Source organism: Petromyzon marinus, chromosome 1, assembly GCF_048934315.1.
Source record: "Petromyzon marinus isolate PM22_M1 ecotype Great Lakes invasive population chromosome 1, UKy_Petmar_22M1.pri1.0, whole genome shotgun sequence".
NCBI classification, from domain to species: domain Eukaryota; kingdom Metazoa; phylum Chordata; class Hyperoartia; order Petromyzontiformes; family Petromyzontidae; genus Petromyzon; species Petromyzon marinus.
The window spans coordinates 8,723,176-8,745,913 of NC_133667.1; the positions used below are offsets into that span (position 1 = coordinate 8,723,176).

General features: G+C 47.4%; 1 protein-coding gene across 1 annotated transcript in view; it reads left to right on the forward strand.

The window, feature by feature from the left end:
* Positions 1 to 7,378, forward strand: part of LOC142910932 (tectonic-3-like) — a 43,547-nt gene extending 36,169 nt beyond the window's left edge. Inside the window, exon 13 of the mRNA XM_076060227.1 lies at positions 6,873 to 7,378. Coding sequence (XP_075916342.1) covers positions 6,873 to 6,884 — 12 coding nt within the window. The 3' untranslated portion in view covers positions 6,885 to 7,378. The remainder of the gene's footprint in view (positions 1 to 6,872) is intronic.
* The last annotated feature ends 15,360 nt before the right edge of the window (positions 7,379 to 22,738 follow it).

Below are 22,738 nucleotides of genomic sequence, written 5' to 3' on the forward strand. Positions count from 1 at the left end.
AATAGCACATTATCATCACATCGCCACCACTGCCATCTCCCACCATCGCCACCACCTTTACTAACATTACCAATGTCACCACAATTATAACCATAACGGCGATTGCCACCTACGTAATGGAATCAACCACCTACATAATTTCCCTTACCACCACTATCACCACTAGAACTACCATAAATACGGCAATACCAACACCACAATCATCAATACTATAAACCACCTCTACCATTATCATCACCATCGTCACTACCACACCACCCCGCTACTATCACCACTACCATAACTAATGCATCCACTCTTAACCACAATCACAAAGACAAAGATCCCCACACAGCCTTCAACAGACTGTCGTGGCAAGTGCTGTTAAGCTGAGAGCACCTATGAAGGATGGAACGGTACACGAGGGGGTGGGTGGCCAGCACCATGCCCGACCCGACTTTGTCTCTCTAGTGGCGATGTTTTCCTACACACCGCACCAGGTGACTCATTTAAGTCGACCTCGAGAAGGCCCAGGAGCGGTTCAGATATTCGTCACTGCTGTTGTTGTTGTTGTTGGGAGTCGAAACCTGGGTGGCCGGATTCATAGCGCAGCTTGTGAACCGCTAGGCTGTCGCTCCCCATCACAAAAGCCACCGCACATCAAATTAACCTCGACGAGAAACACCACTGTTTACCACCTTAATCAGCACTGCCGTTACCCACGGCTGCTTGTCGGTGTTTATTTATCGAATGTAGCAAACAGCCAAGATGAGTAATGCGTGTATCATGGATAGCAGCAGGTACAAACAGAACGTTGATGAGAATGATTAGAGAAAGGCAAGTGATAGATTTCTGGGAATTGTAGTGCGTAAACAAGATACTGAAATATTGATGTTCGACTGGGAACGTTATAGATTTTTTTTTTAAAAACACGGGGACGACGGTGAATTGAGTTAAATAAACAATTGAAACAAGTTAATGCAACGGGGACCATCCAATGTAACGTTTCTTGAGCAATGTCAATGACAGAGCTAAAAAGAAGTTGGCCACGTGGGCCTTTAGAAAGGACACGTGGGCACATATGGAGAGATTTTCGTTACAATGTAAAAAAAAAATTGGTTGAGGGCATTCAACGGGCATCTAAAAACATTTCGGTGGGTAGGGAAGAAAACGCCCCCCCCACTCCTCTTCCCCCCCCCACTCCTCTTCCCCCCCCACCCCCACCTTGAGTTTATTCAGCCTCTGACCACCGTTGTGAACCATTCTTTTATGTTTCATTTGCTGTCCCCCCCCGCCGCCCCCGCACCTCCGATTAGCGCGGTTGGTTACGTACGAACGTGCATCAACATCGCCACCGTTGGCACCGCTTCCGCGATCTACAATAGATCGCCATCGTGATCTAAAAACGCCCCCGGAACAATGTCTAAGTTAGGCCACGTCTGCCCGCCCGCTCGCCCGCGTCTCTCTTTCACTGCCAGCCGTGAAAGCACTGGAATGTCCCTTGTGCTGGACCCGTAGGGAGGAATGTTGTGAGTGCTTTGCGTCATTTCAACCGAAGGAGAAAGACCCCCCCCCCAAGACCCACGTCTTTGGGCACCGTGACTCCTGGTAGGCAGTGGTCCCTTTCATCAACATGTTGACTTTGTTTACCCACGCAAGTCTGGCAGAGTCCATAAGACTTTTTTTTCACGAGAGTTTGTAAGGCGTGATATTTGATGCAATTTTTTTTCCGTGTAGTCCATAATATTTTTTTTTGGGGGGGGGGGGTGTTAGATTGCGTAAATATACGTGCCGTTAAACCCTCCACCACCCGATGCAACCAATAATAAAGTTTTGTCACGTAGACACAAACATGCCAGTTAGTTACTAGTTCAGCACACCGGTGTGTTGTTATGTCGTTCACACACTTCTGCTTGCCAATTCTGTGACTACTCGGGTGACAGGGTGGCCGCAGGGCAGTGGTGAAACTTGCCTCTCACAGCAAAAAAAGGGTCCGTAGGTTCGATTCCCGACCCAGGCGCCTTTTTGTGTGGAGTATTTATGTTCATCCTCTGTTCTGGATGGGGTTTCTCTGGGTTCTCCCCAGTTGCACCACCCATCAATTCCAACATTACCACATCACGATCACCATTAACTCTACCATCACGATCAACTGCACCATCACTGTGAACTCCGACGTCACCATCAACTTCATCATCAACTCTGCCATCACCAACAAATGCACCATCACCATTAACTTCACCATCACTATCAACTCCATCAACTTCACCATCAACTCCACTATGAACTACTACCGTCACTGTACATTCCACAATCACCACATCACCCATCAAATCCACTACCACTATCATCACCACGTCACCATGAACTCCACCATCACCAGATCACCAACAACTCCACCACCACTGACTGCCATTACCAGATAACCAGCACCATCAAATCCACACTTACCACAACGCCGTCAACTCCACCAATGCAATCATCTCCACATCACCATCACAATGAACTCCACCATCACCACATCACCATCACAATGAACTCCACCATCACCACATCACCATCACAATGAACTCCACCATCACCACATCACCATCACAATGAACTCCACCATCACCACATCACCATCACAATGAACTCCACCATCACCACATCACCATCACAATGAACTCCACCATCACCACATCACCATCACAATGAACTTTACCATCACCACATTACCATCACAATGAACTCCACCATCACCACATCACCATCACAATGAACTCCACCATCACCACATCACCATCACAATGAACTCCACCATCACCACATCACCACCACCGCGAGCACAGCGTCACTACTACCGTGAACAGCTACACCACAGCTACACCACAGCTACACCACAGCTGGTTGGGGGTGCCCTCATCCAGCAGCGGATTGAGAACATGACTGTTGCACGTGCACATTGTAGACCTGTGAAATTCGCCTCTTTGATTTCGATCGTACTCTCTTGTGTGTTCCGGTTTTATGACTATATCATTGTTTTACTTACAAAAGTAATCTTTAGATTTGAGCAATAATGTGTTTTGTGAGTTTTGTATGATTGATTTAAGTTGATACTTGCCGGTTTAAGCTATATACATTTTGACACGTGAGTTATAATAGATGTTTGATAAAAAAAAAAAAACACAAGCTCAGTGCGTAAAGCTTTATACATTTAAAAATTAACTCAAGCCTTGCAATTATTTTATACATTGTACGAGGGGGTGGGTGGCAGCAGCATGCCCGGCCGCCTTTGTCTCCCAAGTGGCAATGTTCACACACCACAGCTGTTACTCGTTTGAGGCTGAGTCGACCAAGGGGAGGCCCAGGACCAGCTCAAATAATCGTCACTGGTGGTGGCTGTGAGCGGGAATCGAACTCGGCTCGCCGTGTCGCCGGGTTCGTAGCGAGGTGCGCTAACCACTACACTACAATGCGTTACGCTTCCACATGCGCGGGTCACGTGACAGATTTGACGTCACAGCTCACTTGCCGTGCAAAAAATAAATGCATTATTGACCCCCCTTAACCAAAAGAGTATTTTTTTATCATTTTTGCATGGTGTACAGTCTGGAAAGTACCCACATGGCAAATTTGCAGTTTGTTGCATGTCGGGAAGTACGCTAAACATTTTGAACAGACACACACAATCACAACGTTGCCTTTTATATATATGGAGATGTGAGAGCCTTCATCGAGCAGTGGTTTGACAAAGGTATGTACATCATCATTAACATGACTCAAGCTCAAACGATAATTATCGCGCCGTGGGTTCCTACGTATTTTTGGGATGACCAATTTCTCCCCCGTTGAAGCGCAGCGTGTTCACTAGACATGGGTGGAAACCGTCAAGCCAGGAAAAAAAATGACCCCGACACGAGATGGGGCAGCGTTAAAAATAGACTCTTATCAGTGAGCCACTTGCTGCACTGCATCCTCCAGGCATTGCTACACCCCGTTGCCGTACAACAAGGTCGGTCGTATGACACGCATGCATTGGTGCCGTCACGATGTGATCCAACAACCCCACTCGATTACAAAGTCGCTCCATGTAAACAAAAAAATATATATAAAATACACAGCCAATTTCGCTCCATTCGGTGTTGTTAATTATCTCGTAACGTTTATTGGGCTCGGCATTTGGGATTATGTTTCATGCACCCCTGTTAATTTCGTGAAGCTCTTAGGGTGCCTAAGCCTTTTGCTTGCTTTTGATAACGCCGAGCACTGCCGCTTGCTCACGTGTCCCGAGAAGCCGCGATCCATGCCGCTCATCCTGTGTCGTTGGGGCAGTGTGAACTCAAAACGCAGTTCCATCGTGTGCGTTGTCCTTGCGTGAGGATCGCGCCTCCTGACCTCCGCGCCTTTCTCTCCTTTTTTGCCAAAATTTCACTCGCTGTGAAACAGACGAGCGCGACATTGGGCAGCCCGATTTCGCTACGCTCAAAGTGTTGTTGGGTTAGGGTTATTCTTCGTTCGGGAAATTAGCCTGTGAGGGTGGCGGGGCAGGTGCAAAGTGGTTTAGCGCGCTGCACTCTGAACTCAATTGCCCCTTGGCCAATGGCTAAGGTCAAATGGCTAAGGTCACGACACTAAGCACGGCGCGGGAAGGACCGCGTGCAGCGAAGGCACGGGAGAGGCTCCGCAAGTTTATGTAGCGCTACGGGCCTCCAATTAGCGGCGTCGGCGTAGAAAGTACAGTTGCGTCATCCTAAATGTCAAACTTTAAAAGTGACGGTCGCAGCCGCGGTCCACGCAATTGGCCCACGAGAGTGAGTTATCTCGAGAGGCGTCCTCCTCCAGGGCTTATTGTCCTCCCGCTCTTCCACGCTGGCCCAGCTATCTTGGAAGAGGTGGCGGCAGTAGCCCACACTTGATCCCACCACGCACGACCTGCGGGTCAACTGTCGTGAACCCATTGACGCTGCTGGGTGGACAGTGGTGGTGGGTGGGGTGGGGGGGGGGGGCATTTACTAAAAACCCGCGCCCATTGTTTCAACTGCCGCGCCGGGAGGTTGAACCGATGACCTCTGCATGTATGTACGTATGCACGTAATGACTTCTTTCGCACCGTACGTCGACAGCCGCGCCAACTGTGCGGTGTGGGGGAAGGACAGAGAACTAAACACAACAAAACAGTTCTGAAGAAGTGGGGTTTTCAATCGAGGTTTCAAGGTGCATGGCTGCAGTGGCTTTCTAACATCGAAAGGAAGTGCGCGTTCCGGGCGGCCGCAGAAGTGACCGCCTTTGTTCGGTGTATAGCCACAAGACGCCGCTTTGCACGGGCGACCGGAATTCGCGTGACGTGTTTCTGCTCCTTGACGAAATCGGCAAGATATTGCGGTTCTTACGTGACAGCGAGAGCAGACCTTGCGATGTACAGCGAGGGAAAAAAAAACGTATTTGATCCCATGCTGATTTTGTACGTTTGCCCACTGACAAAGAAATTATCAGTCTATAATTTTAATGGTAGGTTTGTTTGAACAGTGAGAGACAGAATAACAACAAGAAAATCCAGAAAAACGCATGTCAAAAATGTTATAAATTGATTTGCATTTTAACGAGGGAAATAAGTATTTGACCCCCTCTCAATCAGAAAGATTTCTGGCTCCCAGGTGTCTTTTATACAGGTAACGAGCTGAGATTAGGAGCACACTCTTAAAGGGAGTGCTCCTAATCTCACTCTTAAAGGGAGTGCTCCTAATCTCAGCTCGTTACCTGTATAAAAGACACCTGGGAGTCAGCTCTGTAGGTATTCGTATTATTGGCTCTTTCGGTAAAGTCATGTAGAAGGAAAACAAAAATATAAAACAATAAAATTCTCACGACGTTTCGACTGCAACGCAAGCAATCATCGTCAGGTGTGAAAACCACAGCAATGAAATTTGACAAAACGTGGCGGCAATTTTTAACGTTAGCACCACGGAGAGCGATTTGACAGTTTGTTCAGATGGACGAGTCCATCTATGTTCGGTAAAGAGGAGGGGGGGGGCGAAAATAATGGATGCGATTAGCACGGTCGGCTATGTACGGTGCGAAAAAAGTAAGTATGTTGAACTTATTGCGCACCGTACGTAGCCAACCGTGCTAATCGGAGGTGCAAATTGGCGTGTGTGTTGTGATGGGTGTGCATTGGTTGCTGCTGCTGCTTCGCCCAAGTTGGTGAGGGGTGGTGGTGGGGGGGAGGATTTTGTTTTGTTAATGAAAGTAAAGTGATTTTTTTTTAAAGTACACAGTATATACACGTATTCATCTAAGACTCGGGCTTTGTTTTAAATGGTGAGGTACCATTGAGCCAGTCAGCTCTTGTTACAAGGATGAGCAAACAAGGCACTTATTCGTGCCAAACACGACAATCTCATTGCAAGCTGAAAACAGCGCTTACAGTCGTGAGGATTACAATTGCCAGCGCTTGTAATGTCATTACAATAACTCAAAAAGCGTTACGCCAAAACACTGGCTATGAAGATGCCCATCGTAATAACGAAGCCCTTATCTGTTAATTTCCACACAGCGTGCTCTGTTTACAAAACAAATGTCTTGAGCACTCGGCGAGATCCAACAAACATCAAACAGGAAAGTGAAGAGTCAACAGAAAAAATCAGCGTGGGACCAATGGAATTTCAAACAGTGACATGAATGTGAGGTTAACTAATGGGTGCAAAACCATCATCATCACTGGCGATGCCGCATCGCGCGCTTTCACACGCGCTTCTGCGGCCGTCTGGAACGTTCTTCCTTCCGATATTAGGAAACCACTGGAGCTGCGCACTTTTAAATCTAGATGTAAAAACGGATTTTTTTTATTATTATTATTATTGTACAACTGCTCTTTGTGTTTTATTTTTGTTGTCCTTCCCCCCCCCCCCCAGACTTCCGATTAGCACGGTCGGCTATGTACGGTGCGAAAAAAAGTTCAACATGCGCATACAACAGCTGCGCGTAACCAGCGGAGGGACGCAGCGGTGTGCTGCAGTGACCCCACCTCCCGCGACCTTCGTGTTCCACAATCCATTCCCTGCCACGTGACGCTCTGCCGACTGAGAAGCGTTTCACCCCGAGGTGTTGCGGCACGGCTCAACTCTTCGTTCGCCCAGCGCGGGGGACGTGCGCACCTGTGGCAGCCCCCGTTGTCCAATCCGCTGTTGGGCAAGGGCCTTCCCCGCACGGTTGGCATCATCCTAGGCGGGACGGGGGCTCATTTGGCCACACCTCATCATCACGCTGGGGTCAGTGCGGGCGGACGAAAAGGCGCGGCGCGGCACAACGCGAATCGTCGATGCTCCCTGCTGACGAACCGAGCCTGGCGGGAACCTGCCTCGGACGTTTTATAAACGCGGTGGCTGGCCATGCGACCCCGCTTGGCTTCCGAGATCTGACCTGATCGCCGGTGGGGGCAGGGGGGGGGGGTGGCGTGGGGGGGGTCAGCATTTTGGGTGATCTGATCGTGGGCAGGTTTTGTGTCCATTCTTCACGGTGCTGCTCAGTGTTGGGGTTTATATCCTTGGTTCTTTCGGTGAAGTCACGTAGAAGGGAAATAATGAAATAATAAAACAATAACATTCTCACGACGTTTCGATTGCAACGAAAGCAGTCATCATCGGGTGTGAAAACCACAGCAAGAACATTTTCTTGCACCTGATGATGATTGCTTGTGTTGCAATCGAAACGTCGTGAGAATTTTCTCGTTTAATTTTTATTATTTTATTATTTCCCTTCTACGTGGTGACTTTACCGAAAGAACCAAGAATATGAATTCCTGCAGTCACGAAAGCTTTAAATCGAAAAGTGTTGTGGTTGCTCAAGGGGAGAGCATCCCCGGACCGGTCTTAGTGTCTCACTCGCCACTGACGTGAGGAGTGAGATACCATGGTGGTTAAGAGATGTTAACTACCTCGCCTGGTATACAGGAGGTCGTGGGTTCGATCCTGACCCTTTTAATCCCTCTAGCAGCGCCCCACTCCCCCTACCCCACCCCCCTCTCTATCTCTCCTCCCTTGCTCCTCCCCCCTCTCTTACCTATATAGCCTCTTGTCACAGCAGCCCTCTTGCCCACTTCAGCAATTGTTTCTTGCTGTGGTTGTCCCACCTGATGACGGACCGCTTGTGTTGCGCCCGAAACGTCACGTGATTTAATTTATTTTATTGTATACCTACCACGTGACTTTACCGAAAGAACCAAAGAGTATGGATCCCTGCAGTCACGAAAACTTCAAATCTAGAATTGTATATTTGGAGTTTGCATATTCTCCCCGTGGTCGGGTGGATTTTTCTCTGGGTCCTCCGGTTTTCCCTATACATTTAGAAACATGCCTTTAGAGTGTTTAGCTGCTATAAATGCGCACGTGATAAGACAATTCGTTGAGCTGCTATTTGTGGCCAGGTCGCTTCTGAAAAAGAGCTACATAGCTCAGTGGGCCTTACCTGGAAAAAAAAACTATAAATGGTAAAATAAAATAGCCGTTAGCCTTGGCAAGGGGAATCGAGATCAGAGTGTAGTGCCCTAAACCACTTCACATCTGTATTCTTTGGTTATTTCGGTAAAGTCACGTAGAATGAGAATAAAATAATAAATTGATAAAATAAAATAACACAATAATATTCTCACGACGTTTCGGCCACAACTCAAGCGGCCTTCATCAGGTAAAGGGACGAGACTGTCTGGAGGACAGCTCTGGAGTGAAAAAAGCCACGCTCAGATCACGACCTTTAAGCTGTGTGAGAAGAAACAAAGCGCCTTGGCAAAGCAATTAGCATAGAATTTAGAGGTTAGTGTACATGCGGTTGGTATTACCTTAGAGTCGCGGCATCTCTTCAGAAAGGTGAGAGACTCGATTAGTTGAGCTTTCTTATCCCGGAGTCTGTTGAATGATCTTAAGGTTGTGTGGAATCCCTCTCCGTAGAGGCGGTTAAATTTCGATTTAAAGCTTTCGTGACTGCAAGGATTCATCTTCTTTGGTTCTTTCGGTATCTGCCCTGCCGCTCTTCGTTTAATCTCGAAGAGTAACCCTAACCCAACAACACTGAATGTAGCGACATTGGCTGCCAACGTTGTGCTGGTTTTTTTCGCACCGAGTGATTTTGTAGTCGAGTGGGGGGGGGGGGGGTTGGTGGATCACACTGTGATGGCGCCATCGGGTGTGTCAGTATATTTCACATCGAGTGACTTTTGGCAAGACGAAAAGTGCGGAGAGTTCAGAAGGTGCAGCCTTCACGGAAGGACGTAGCATGGACCTTTGTTTGAGTTCACACCGCTCCACCGACACGAGGCATGAGAAGATGACAAAATAAAAATGGGCGCCGTGTTTGCGACTCTTGATTGACGAGCGGCATGGATTGTGGCTTCTCGGAAGCGTCAGCAAGCGGCAGCCGCGAGGCCTAAGCAAAACCAAGCAAGAGCTTGGGAGACCGATGGGATTAATGAACACAATAGAGGTGCCTCGAACATGAACCCACATATTTAATGCTAATAAACATGACAAGATAACGAACACAAAATGCCAATTACTCGGTCATCCCTATCCTGCCCGTATCTCTCATCTGTCATCTCGCTCTATCTCGATACGTTTTGTTAGCGTGTTGCCTCTCACTACGTCTCTGCTTCTTGAGTACATCTATTCTGTCATCTCACGAGGATTGTATACATCGAATGGGATACTCCCCCTCCTGCCCCCCACCCCCCCCCCCAAAAAAAAGTTTTTTCTGCTTCAGCCCCCACCCCAATTGCCTAGCACCACCACCGAATTGTAAGGAATAGGCAATAGTGTGGGTGGAGGCTTTATTAAGCAGTGGCTATACAATGGATGATGGATTGGCTGGGTTTCACGAGCAGTTTTAAGGGCCAAATCTTACTTAGTGTAATTCATAATTGGTTTATCTTGGGTGAGATTTGCGAAAGTATGTGAATGTTTTAACTGTAACCCTCCACAACCCGAGAGAGCCAAATGTATCAAAAGTTGTCACGTGGGCGAATATACCGTTTGATTTGTGTTTTTTCAGCAGACCGCAATGTCGCAGAGGGCAAGCGAAATGTTTATGGTTTCGTCGAAACCATAAACATTTACACTACAGGCATCGTCAGGCTCTCACGTAAAATACCTTCTTGATCCAGGTCCTCAAGTAGGCGGCACGACATCATGACAGCCATGGAGGTAATCAGCAATCAAGTCTGATTATAATCAGTGTAAAGCATGGATGCAAGTTTCACGTACGAAAAAGGTCATTGCGATTCAATGAGGAAGAGTTTATGACCAAACCCCTTATGCAGATTAAACGGAACTAAATATGAACTCGTACATGTGTTGCATGAATAATTACTGTCAACAATGTACGTGCCTTTGCCAATCCATTTCTGTATGAAGGCCTCCAAGCTCTTTCTGCCACAGGGGTTATTTGACTATACTTCACCGCACTGGCCAGTGTGGGATTGGTGAAGGACGGGGCAGCCCAGGGACCGGTTTGGTTTTCACTCGCCGCTGATGTTACCCATGGTCAGGAATTGAACTCGGGCCACCCAACGTCAGAGGTGCACCGAGTTAGCCCACTGCACGACTGCTCCACCCAGTATTAATTATACGGTGGTTAATGCCACATATTTTACTTAATTTGGCCTGCCCCAGCTATAATGGCCCTCACTGAATTGGTAGCCAAATTGGAAGGTCGCCATTTAAAAAAACAACAACATTAAACAGAGTTCTCCCGGGAGGGGTACAAAGTTCGTTGAATTAGAGGCCTGAATCTTCTCCACGCTGCCTAATAAATTGGCGGTGCTTTTTTTTTTGGGGGGGGGGGGTATTTGTCATTGTGATCACCGTACGTTTCCATCTAACCCCGTAGCTTTTGTGTTTGAACACCGGCGAGCTGTCCTATCGAACTGCAGTGTATAGTCTGCGACTACAGCATTCCCTCACGATTCACTAACTTGCTATCCGCGATTTTGTATATCCGCCAATCGCATCTGGAACTCTGCACGACTGCCTACGAGAGAGAGAAATAAAGAATGTGATGAGAGATAAACTGATGGGATCAAGTGATGAGAGAGAATGTGATGAGAGATAAACTGATGGGATAAAGTGACGAGAGAGAATGTGATGAGAGATAACGTAATGGAATAAAGTGACGAGAGATAAAGTGATGAGAGATAAAGTGACGAGAGATAAAGTGGTGAGAGATACAGTGACGAGAGATAAAGTGACGAGAGATAAAGTGATGAGAGATAAAGTGACGAGAGATAAAGTGGTGAGAGATACAGTGACGAGAGATAAAGTGATGAGAGATAAAGTGATGAGAGATAAAGTGATGAGAGATAAAGTGATGAGAGATACAGTGACGAGAGATAAAGTGGTGAGAGATAAAGTGATGAGAGATAAAGTTACGAGAGATAATGTGGTGAGAGATAAAGTGATGAGAGATAAAGTGATGAGAGATAAAGTGATGAGAGATAAAGTGATGAGAGATAAAGTGATGAGAGATAAAGTGATGAGAGACAAAGTGATGAGAGATAAAGTGATGAGAGATAAAGTGATGAGAGATAAAGTGATGAGAGATAAAGTGATGAGAGATAAAGTGATGAGAGAGAATGTGATGAGAGATAAAGTGATGAGAGATAAAGTGATGAGAGATAAAGTGATGAGAGATAATGTGATGAGAGATAATGTGATGAGAGATAAAGTGACGAGAGATAAAGTGATGAGAGATAAAGTGATGAGAGATAAAGTGATGAGAGATAAAGTGACGAGAGATAAAGTGATGAGAGATAAAGTGATGAGAGATAAAGTGATGAGAGATAAAGTGATGAGAGATAAAGTGATGAGAGACAATATGATGCGACATCATCGTAATTGAATGCAAGTTCATTTATAAACTATTATATATTAAATTTTGATTTAAAGCTTTCGCGACTGCAGTGATTCATATTCTTGGTTCTTTCGGTAAAGTCACGTAGAAGGGAAACAATAATTTTATATTATATATTACTTTAATATTATCATTTTATTTACTTCATGTTTATTGTAACCAATTTATTTGTGTTATGACAATTATCATGTATCCAGTAGCTTATTTACGTATGTATTTAAGGCAATTCATTCAAAAGATAGGGTTTCCCGTAGGCCAATATCATTATCCGCGAAATTTGCTATTCATGAGCACCTCCTGAACGTATCCCTCGCGAATAACAAGGGAATACTGCACTCATACTGAAGAGGGACACTGCCGTGATGCAACGGTGAGCAGAACGCTGACTTGAATTCCATAGGCTCACCAGTTCAGTTAATTTCTCCCAGCGTGGCAATTTATGCAATGGGGGAAATTTATTTTAATCGTCCCCCCCCCCCACCTCCTATGTCCATCCAGCAGTCCACCGATAGGTCGCGTGTAGTGGGGTAAAAAGTGAGTACTCCCATGTCTGGTCGGTGTGGAAGAGTAGGCCAAATACACTCTCAAGGAGGCTCTCTCTAGAGCCCCCTCTAGTGGAGGCCTTTCTGGCAGCAGTGGCACGAGCGAGAAATTTCAGAGATGCACCTTTGCATTTTGTTTTTATCTTTTAGCACTACAGAGGTTAAGATAGGCCGGAGATTCTATTTTGTAGCTCTCATAAACATACCATGCACCCTCTTGTCTTCACTCACGGTGGACGACGAAGATCCCCTGGACATCAATCGCAAGAGCAGGACGTTGTGTGCCCGCGTCAGGGTCCGTATTTGCCAAAAATTCGACAATGACACCGCAGATGACTCAATCGAGATCATATGCACCGATCACCGCCCTCTACTGGCAGCGGACTAATGCCCCCGGGTCACTCGTGCAAATGGGACTCTATCCTGCTCTCTGGCATTGTCGCCTGGTTAAGCAAGGAAAACTTGTCGAAGCGTCTCATTTTCTATGTTCTGCAAACAATATTTAGGGGTAAAAAAAGCAATCTTATTAAAAACGAGCCGTACTACCCGGCTTCGCCCGGGACTTGGATTCACCACGCCTGCCGCCTTTGTCTCCCCAGTGGCGATGTTCACACACCACACCAGGTACTCGTTTGATGCTGAGCCGACCGTGAGCGGGAATCAAATTTCAAGTTTGTTGCATGTCGGGAAGTACGCAAAACATTTTGAACAGACACACATATTCACAACTTTGCCTTTTATATATATGGAGATATGTCTATATTTTTTTCACAAGAGAGAGGTGTCCTGAGAAAAGTAGCCCTCAAGTGAGTCGCCTGGTTACTAGTTCATGTTAACTTGGTGTTTCTCTCTGTACCTTCACTGCGAGAAATATCTGCAGACATTTGATCGATTCCACTTAATTTTTTTTCATTAAATCTTCAACGAACCTGCATCATTGTGGCACGAGGTCGATCATTTTAACGGGAACGGCAATGCTGTGGTTGCCCTGGTGGCGTGAGACCATATCTCCATAGCTTCTTCATGTTGGCAGCCAACGGAGTATCGGACCGACTTCTGTAAATCCATCAATTTCCCTACAGACGAACTACATTTGGCAGCCTATTTTAATCTGCAAAAAATATATATTTAATTTTAATAACCCACGCCGGCTTCAACTAAAACACTTGAACATCTACTTTTTTATCGTTTGTTATTTCTACGATATCCCCATGGATTTCTGGACTCCCTTGCACCACCCAAGCCACTAGCCTCTTGCCCACTGGACAATGAACTTGTTTGGGGGTTGTCGCGGGGTTTTTTTTTTTTACCAGGGACACCTTTTAAATCTTAACACAAATGTAGCGCTGTAAATGGGCTGCGTGCACTTACCTGCAGTAACAGACAGGGCCCACCAGGGGCAGCAACTTGGACCGGCATGTCGGTCGCTACATTCCCCAGCCCCGAAGCAGGAGGGAGCTGCGGGGTGTTCTGGGATCCCCCGAGACCCCCCCCCCCAATAGGAGGGGGGCTGCGGGGTGTCCTAGGATTCCCCGAGACCCTCCCACTGGAACTCTCTGGAAGGGAGGCGTGGCCAGGGGCGGACACACCTGGGGAGGTGTATAAAAGCCGGACCTCTGGACGAGTCCGGGGCCAATCCGAAGACCGCAGCCAGAAGACCAGCTAGCCTAGGGCCCTGGGAACCCCTAGACCCGCTGCCCTTGTAAGCGCCGGGACCGAGTGGGCCAGTGGTCGGGATCCGTACCTTGGCTGGGTCGGGTCAGAGTAGCCTCCCCTGGGTCACCCCTAGCCGGAGGGAAGAGAGCCCGTGGTCCCAGTGATAGGCCACCCTAGCCTAGAGGACGTACCTCCCCAGGTAGTGGGCAAAGGGCGCTACCCCTTTGTGTTAAGACTGTTCTTGTTACCGTTGTTATAAATAAACGCGTTCGTTGCCTCTACAAGTCGTCGCCACTCTCCTGGAACCCACTACACAAGCATTGAATTGGGTTTTTTTATTTTGAAGGGAAATATATATTTTTGTTGTAAAGTTCTGTTAGATGCTATTAAAAGAATAACTCGTGTGTTATTCTCAGCTCTGGTGCTCAGTGGAAGTCAGGCTTGGACAAGACTAGAGTTGTCTCCTTATATCCAATCTGAAAACTGATCACCCAAACGGGATAAGTGATCACCCGACCTTTCCCTAAGAACAAATGAATGGGCTACACATCCATACACACGTCCGCACCCATACGTATAATATTAATTAATTCACTTTGTAACACAATTTTTATTCCTGGGTACTAAGGGTTATATTTTGTATTGCTTATGCCTAAAAAGTATAAAAAAATGGCGATTATTCCCCACAAAAATTGCTTTTGTGACCAGGACTTATGTGAACGAAAGACACAAATGCACACCACGTTTCTCATTGAAAATAGGTAAATTTCAAAATATCACTGTCCTGGTCTCAAAAGCAAAGTTTTTATACTGGTAGGAACGAAGTTGTAAACTGAGTGTACCAGCCTGCAATACATTAATGTGTCCGTCCGTCCGTCCCCTTTCAATACTTTAACGAAGTGAAATCTCGTGCTGTTGGGGTGTAAAAATAAAATTGCGCAAAATTCCAATGTTCCTACCAGCCCCCACCCTGCAGGGACTTGTTTGAACAAACGACACAGGTACACACAGAGGGCATGTATGGGAATTTACACCAATCACCTTTCGATGTGTTTCAATAAACTCTACATCCCCGGTGTGCAACAATTAATTTAGTTTGTTCAGAATATTTTGTAATTTTAATTTTGAGCCTCAATGTTGCAGTCTTCTTTGTTAAGTCATTTTGTGTAGTTCATCGCAACCCCCAAATTGTAACAATTCATCAAATTGCGAGGCGGGGGTTGGGGTTGAAGAGACTCAAATAGTTTCAGGTCCAGCATCAACCACTTACTTATTTTAACTGCCCCACTGGCAAAGACGCTCACTGCAAGGCCACGTTCAAGTGCAGACTGCTGATGACGTTTTGGGTTCTTGGAGAGTTCATGAATGCAAGTGGATGTGCATCGATCTGGCAATATTCCTAGACATTTTAAAGTGCAGAGCCTGCTGCGTTGGCACATCATCCAGTGAAGTTGGATCTCCTCAACTCGATACCTCCATTGCACTCTCTGTGAGAGACGCTGGCTCAGTGATTTAACGCTGCCATAAAAAGCATGAGAGAGAGGACAGAGATACCAATCACTAAGCTCAAAGCAAGGTTCTCAAATGTGCTGGCTCAGTGGTATTGCACGAGTGTCAACGACGGTGGTGAGATATTAACTACCTCGCTTGGTATGCAGGAGGTCGTCCGTTCGATCCCGACCCTGACACCTGTATATTTGGAGTTTGCGGTGTCTCCCCCCCTCGTGGTCGCGTGGATTTTTTTCCCTCCGGATCCTCCGGTTTTTTTCCCTCCACATCTAGAAACATGCGTTTAAGAATAAGACAAACAGCTTGTGGTATCAAACTCGCATACCTGTCAACCCCTTATCACTACCTACCTTATTAGAGAACAATTCAGACCTTATTGGTCACCCCATGCCCTTATAAATCTCAACGTTCATCCTACAAAGTCCCATTACAAGGAAGAAACACAAACAAATAGACAAAAAAAATGTGCCCGTATTGAAACGGCTGTATGCCCTATGGACCTGAAAAGTCAATTTCCCTGTACAAGAATATGGGAAGACAGTATGGGTTGACACGGTATGAACTTGGGACATCGGAACTGTTGTCTCAGAGCTCTAATATGGCCATTACGAATATTTTGTGGAACAAGGCCATTACGGACCCACTAAGAGAGAGAGAGAGTTAGAACCTACAATTAGGACTTGAACCCAGGACCTGGTTGGTGCTGGTTCAGTGCCCAGTGTCCTGACAGCCCTCAACTCCCCCGAGAGAGAGAGAAATACACACACAAACCCTAGGTTTAGAGGTCATGGCTCAGTGGTCTAACATCTGAGAGACATCCACAACGCAATGTGTACTTTTATCATTCTGAGTCATTGTACGCAGATATCAATCAATGTACCGCAGTCAAATAGCCGTTAGTCATGTGACAATGCATCAATGCCAACTGTTTCCAGGCGGTGAATTCAAGGCGGGGACCCACAAGGCCAAGGCTGAGGTCAGGAGCCATGAGGCCAAGCCAACGCCAAAGTCTCTGAGGCTGCAGCTAGGAGGTCAAGGGAGAGCTCAGGATAGGTCCTCAAGCTGCTGCTCAAGCAGGCCGAGGCCTGGTCTCGAGGACCCAAAAACTGACTGCTTCCGCGCAATAATTTGAGATGCGGTCTCACTCAGACACTGTAAAGGCCTACCTGAGTCTTATGTTCACACGAGTCTGACGCTCGAGGTATACGCGGTCATGTTTGCGCGCGTAATACGCGCACGCTACTGAGGTGTTACACAAAGTGATGTTTCAGTTCAAACGTATTCTGTAATGGAGCAGGCAAAAGGCACGGTCAGCATTAGAGAGAAAACAGAGACACCAAAACAAACTTGACGAAGGAAACAAAAAAAGAGGACTTGGATTCTTAAATCAAGTTGCAACCTTGAATCGTAACAATGTATGGAATTGCTGGGGGGGGGGGGTTAATTGTAAACCTAACCCCCTGACACCCCCACTGGCTCCAGTTGTTAGGAAAGCGATATTGACACGCCTTTGTACTTAATGTGAATGGATTGCTTTTCACATTCACTTGCATGTAATTGAGCGGTCTGGAAAGCTTTATGAGACAGTTGCGTTAAGTATTGTGTGTATATATACACGCAGTCTGTTCTCATATAACGCAGTAGTTTTGTTCCTGAAGAACACCGTGTTATGGAAACATCGTGTTATAATTGATCTGTTTCTTCACCTGAGGACGGCTACTTGTGTTGTGGCCGAAACGTCGTGAGAATTTTATTGTTTTATTTGATTATGTTATTCTCATTCTACGTGACTTTACCGAAAGAACCAAAGAAGGAGTTACAATTAATCATTTATTATAGGGTAAAGCACGGTCCACGATAACACGTGAGATGTATACGCAGGCTGAACATAGACTGAGGCACAGAGGTAACATCCGGAAGCATCCAGCAGCATCCTGCCTTTTGTGATGCTATGCCGAGGCAGCAGTACAACCGCTTATTCTTATTTTCGCGACATAGTTCTGTTTATCGCGAGACGGTCAAACCGACATATATATTTTTTTATTATCAGAGCTTGAATGTAACCAAATTGATTGTGAAATCAAATGTTATGCACTGGTGACTGGGCTGAGATCATCATCTCACGACACTTAAGAAGCATCTTTAGTCATGGGAGGATGTCTTCATTCGAACACGGGTCCTCAAGCGGATTTGCAAAGTTCGCTCTCCCACTTTGCCACGAATGAGAGAGAGAGAGGCGTATCCCTGCACTACAATTATGTTGACGCTTCACAGCTAACCGGCCACTGATTAAGGACAACGTATTCTGTTCACACAACCATCGGCAGAATCTGCATCTGTGTCAGCTTGTTGAAAGGAGAGAAAAGAATGCGAACCCCCCCCCCCCAAAAAAAAAAATACACCATGATTTGTGTAAACCAAAAAAAATGTGTTGCGCGTTCATTTAGCCCCCTGCCCGATGGCCCTGGTGCAGTTGCACCGCCTTCACACTCGATAGCCAGGCCCAGGCTTTGATTTTTTTTGCCGAAATGGAATTGGCATGCGACTTGCGGTCACAGTCGTAGCGAGAGAGCTGTACGGTACTGGACGTGGTGTGCCGGATCTGGAAAATATTGTTTCGAGTCTCCGATTCAAGGCAGACCCGGATGAAAATAAGCCCTCGTTACGCCATTGGAGCCCATCATCATCATCACGGCAAGTGTGATCATAACTCCCTGAGCCCGTAATGTCTCCCCGTACAGCCATCCCATCACACCCCATCACTTCACATCCTATAACACTGCTGAACACATCCCATAATAGCATCATGATCATACTCAAACTCCATCACATCTAATCATGGCATTGTCACATCCACACATTGCAGCCTCACTTGCTTCCATTACCAAATTGTATCGCTATCACTGCTAACGGCATATCTCATTGCGATCACTCCCCATTGCAGGCCCGTGACATCGCTGCATTGTGTCATTGCCCATTGCTTGCCCCCTTTCACGAATTCTATCGCGATCCATCACTCATCACGTTCCCACATTCGAACGCATCCAATCACTCCACGACATCATATCTGAACACCCTAATACCATCCTTACCATCTCGCCATAACGCTATCACCCCCCCCCCCCATCACATCCCATCGTCCAATCATATCCCATCACAGTCTATAAACTCATCCCAGTCCATAATTGCATGCCATTCACAGCCCATCATACCATCACATCCCATCATCCCATAAAATCCCATAAAATCCCATTATCCCATCAAAGCCCCATAGGCCGTAGCCCACCCATCACAACTACTCAATGACTCCATCACATTCGAAAGACTTGCCATCGTTTCATATCACCCCATCATCACACGCCCCATCACAGTCACTCCGCCCCCCCCCCCCCCATCACATTCCATCACCCCATCCCATCGCAGTCCTAAACGATCCGCGATGACCCCATCACATCCATCCCGTTTTCCCCCACAAGCCCGCTGTGTTGCATCACAGCGCCGTGATTCGACACGGGGTCCCATCGCAAGAGGAACCCAGGCCCGAATTATTTCTGCTCCCATCTCTCCGAGCCCGTGACACCTGTTCTGGCGTGTTCACGGCTCCCAGACAGGCACCACCCCCCCACCACCACCCCCTATCACCCCCGCTCACTCCCCGTGTATTTGCCTCTTTCATGTGTATGGGTGTGTGGGGAGCGGTTGGCGCAGCGGTGAGCACACTGCGCTTCGAAAGCCAGCGAATCGAGTTGGATTGGTAACTTGGCCACCAATACTCTGTGGCCAAGTACCAAGGGCAATTTGTGATCTTCATGTCTCCCTCTGATGTCGCTCTTGCCAAAGGGTCTACATCAATTTCCACTATTTGAGCTCCTTCTACCAAGTCTGTTACACTGTGGTAGGGGCCGTCCATAAATGACGTCACGCGATTTTGGACGATTTTTGACCTCCCCCCCATCGTCACACGGCGTCACAAAAAGTCAGACCCCCCCTCAAATATGACGTCACAAAGCTCTGCCCCCCCCCCCCCCCCCCATGTTTCAAATCGCTTTAAACTATTGTCACTGTAGTGCGTATTTAATGTGCCGCTGCACTCTGATGTTGTAGGAGAAAAACATTGATTAAAAAGTATATTAAATTAAGTAGAACGTGTTGTCTATATTTATTTAAAGTTGCGCATTTTGATGTGACGTCACATTTCTCAAACCCCCCCTCCCCCCTAGTCACACATCGTCACAAATGTCTGACCCCCCCACTCCACCCCCACCCTAGGTGCGTGACGTCATTTATGGACAGGCCCCTTAAGCGTAATAACCACGAACGAGTAATAATGCACCTTTTCAAACCAAGAAAGCCCCACTTGTGTCTCAAGGATGTTGTTTTTTTAAGGGGATACTGCCATTGGATGTGAGTCGGATTAATTGATTAAGTTATTGGCTTGTGGGAGGAAACCTGAGCTATTGGAGAAACCTCCCCCCCCACCCACACGAGGGGAGGGGGCTGGGGGGGGGGAGTTAACACACAAAGCTCGGCCGAGATCGATTCGAGAATCCAATGCCATACTGCCATCTAGGTCACCCGCAAGCCTGGGTAGTTGGTGATTGTGTTAGTCTGTGCGGGGGGTGATAATGTATGGTGGGGGAGGGCGTGTGTTTGTGTGCGAGATGGTTACTTATGTTTTAATGACTGTAGCAGTGTGCCTGTGAGTGTTTTAGTGTGCACGGATCTGAGTGAATTGGGGGGCGAGGTAATGTAGCGGTTTAATGCGCTACGCTTATCTCGTTCCTGCCCCTCCCTAGGTAGGGTCAGACTCAAATGAGTCCCCGGCGCGGTGTGTAAACATCGCCACTGGGGAAACAAAGGCGGCCGGGCGTGGTGTGTTGGCCCACCCGACACCCCCTCGTGTGCAGCGTCAGCCTTCCTAGGTGCGGGGGGGGGGCGTCTTTATCTTTGCGTACGATATGCACGGCAGTTCTCTGTGTCTTGTGTGTCTCTCATGCGTGTCCATGTCCCCTGTGTTGTGTGCATGCAAATGTGGGCTACACATCTCTCTCTCTCTCTTACGTTATTTGTCGTGATATTTGCAACTTGTTTTCCTGCATTGTACTGCAACTCGCGAGGTCTCGTTATGTTTGTTCATGTCTCGTACTTGAGCGTCTGTCAACCTGTGTGTCGTCCGCGAGAGCCTTGCGTCCCGTGACGAGCCTCAGTGTCCACACGGTCTCCCGTGAGATGAACGGGCGAGAGACTCACCGCAGTGTCCCAGGAGGAGGGGAGTCCTCCTGTGCCTCCTCCACTTGACGAGTGCCCGCATCCAATCGCCAGCACGCGCGGCACGGACTCCACGTGCACACGCGGAAGACCACAGCCCTCACCCCCCCTCCTCTCTCTCTCTCTCTGTCTTCTACTCCACCTCCCCTACTACGACACCACCCCTACTACACCATCCTCACTCTCTACACCACCCTCACTCTCTACACCACCCTCACTCTCTACACCACTCCTCACTCTCTACACCACTCCTCACTCTCTACACCACCCTCACTCTCTACACCACTCCTCACTCTCTACACCACCCCTACTACACCACCCCTCACTCTCTACACCACCCCTACTACACCACCCTCACTCTATACACCACCCTCACTCTCTACACCACCCTCACTCTATACACCACCCTCACTCTCTACACCACCCTCACTCTCTACACCACCCTCACTCTCTACACCACCCTCACTCTCTACACCACCCTCACTCTCTACACCACCCTCACTCTCTACACCACCCTCACTCTCTACACCACCCTCATTCTCTACACCACCCTCACTCTCTACACCACCCCTCATTCTCTACACCACCCTCACTCTCTACACCACCCTCATTCTCTACACCACCCTCACTCTCTACACCACCCTCACTCTCTACACCACCCCTCATTCTCTACACCACCCTCACTCTCTACACCACCCCTCACTCTCAACACCACCCTCACTCTCTACACCACCCTCACTCTCTACACCACTCCTCACTCTCTACACCACCCTCATTCTCTACACCACCCTCACTCTCTACACCACCCTCACTCTCTACACCACCCCTCACTCTCAACACCACCCTCACTCTCTACACCACCCCTCACTCTCAACACCACCCTCACTCTCTACACCACCCCTCATTCTCTACACCACCCTCACCTCTACACCACCCTCACTCCCTACACCTCCCCTACTACATCACCCCGCACCTCATCTACGCAACCTCTCACCCCTCCACTGCCCCTCTTTAACATATACTGGACTGGTGCCACTCAATTCCCTTTATAATGGATGTTGCCCCAATCAATGCCGTTATTAAATGCACACACACACACGCATCCTGGGGTTGCCTCGATTTCATTAATCGCGATACGATATGAGAAGTTACGACTCATAACTTGCTTTTGTCCCGTGATGCGCTTCGTGTACGAATGAACATCAACTTTAAATCGTGATATAATCTAGCCTGCAATACGTCATGTTAATCATTTCCGCTTTACAATCTATATAACGCGTAGAACGCAAATCATGGCTAGGGTGTTAGCACGAGTACATGTTACATTTCTACAGAATGGAAATGATGATCCAATAGAACGTTTCGAAGCTGTCGTTGCATATCCGAAGTACGATTATTTACGAATATAAGTGTTAAGGCACGAGTGAGGGGTGGGTGGCGCGTCTCTTTCCCCATGGACGCGTGGATTTTTCTCCGGGGTCCTCCAGTTTTTCCCTCCACTTTTAAAATCAACATCACCGGTTTAGAACATTTGGCTGCTATAACTATCCACACAACGATGAGCCACTTCGTTTGGCTATCATTTGTGACCAGGTCGCTTCTGAAAAACGGCTATACCTGTATAGTCCAGTGGGCTTTACCTGGTAAATAAAAAAAAACATTGGTTTAGCGTTACATTATTTTCAATTCCTCGTGTGATACAGTTGTTTTTGTGCTGATTTGTATGCTTTTTTGTTGTTTTTTTAACTGATAATTTTGGTGATTCTTGGAAAACAAGACTCTTCCCCTGGTCCCTTGAGTTCACATCCGCTGGCGAATTAATAACAAAATAATAATGGGAAACTCGAACCCACCATTGCCGCCAAACGTATCCTGAACAACATTGTGCAAAACTCAAATTCAATGGC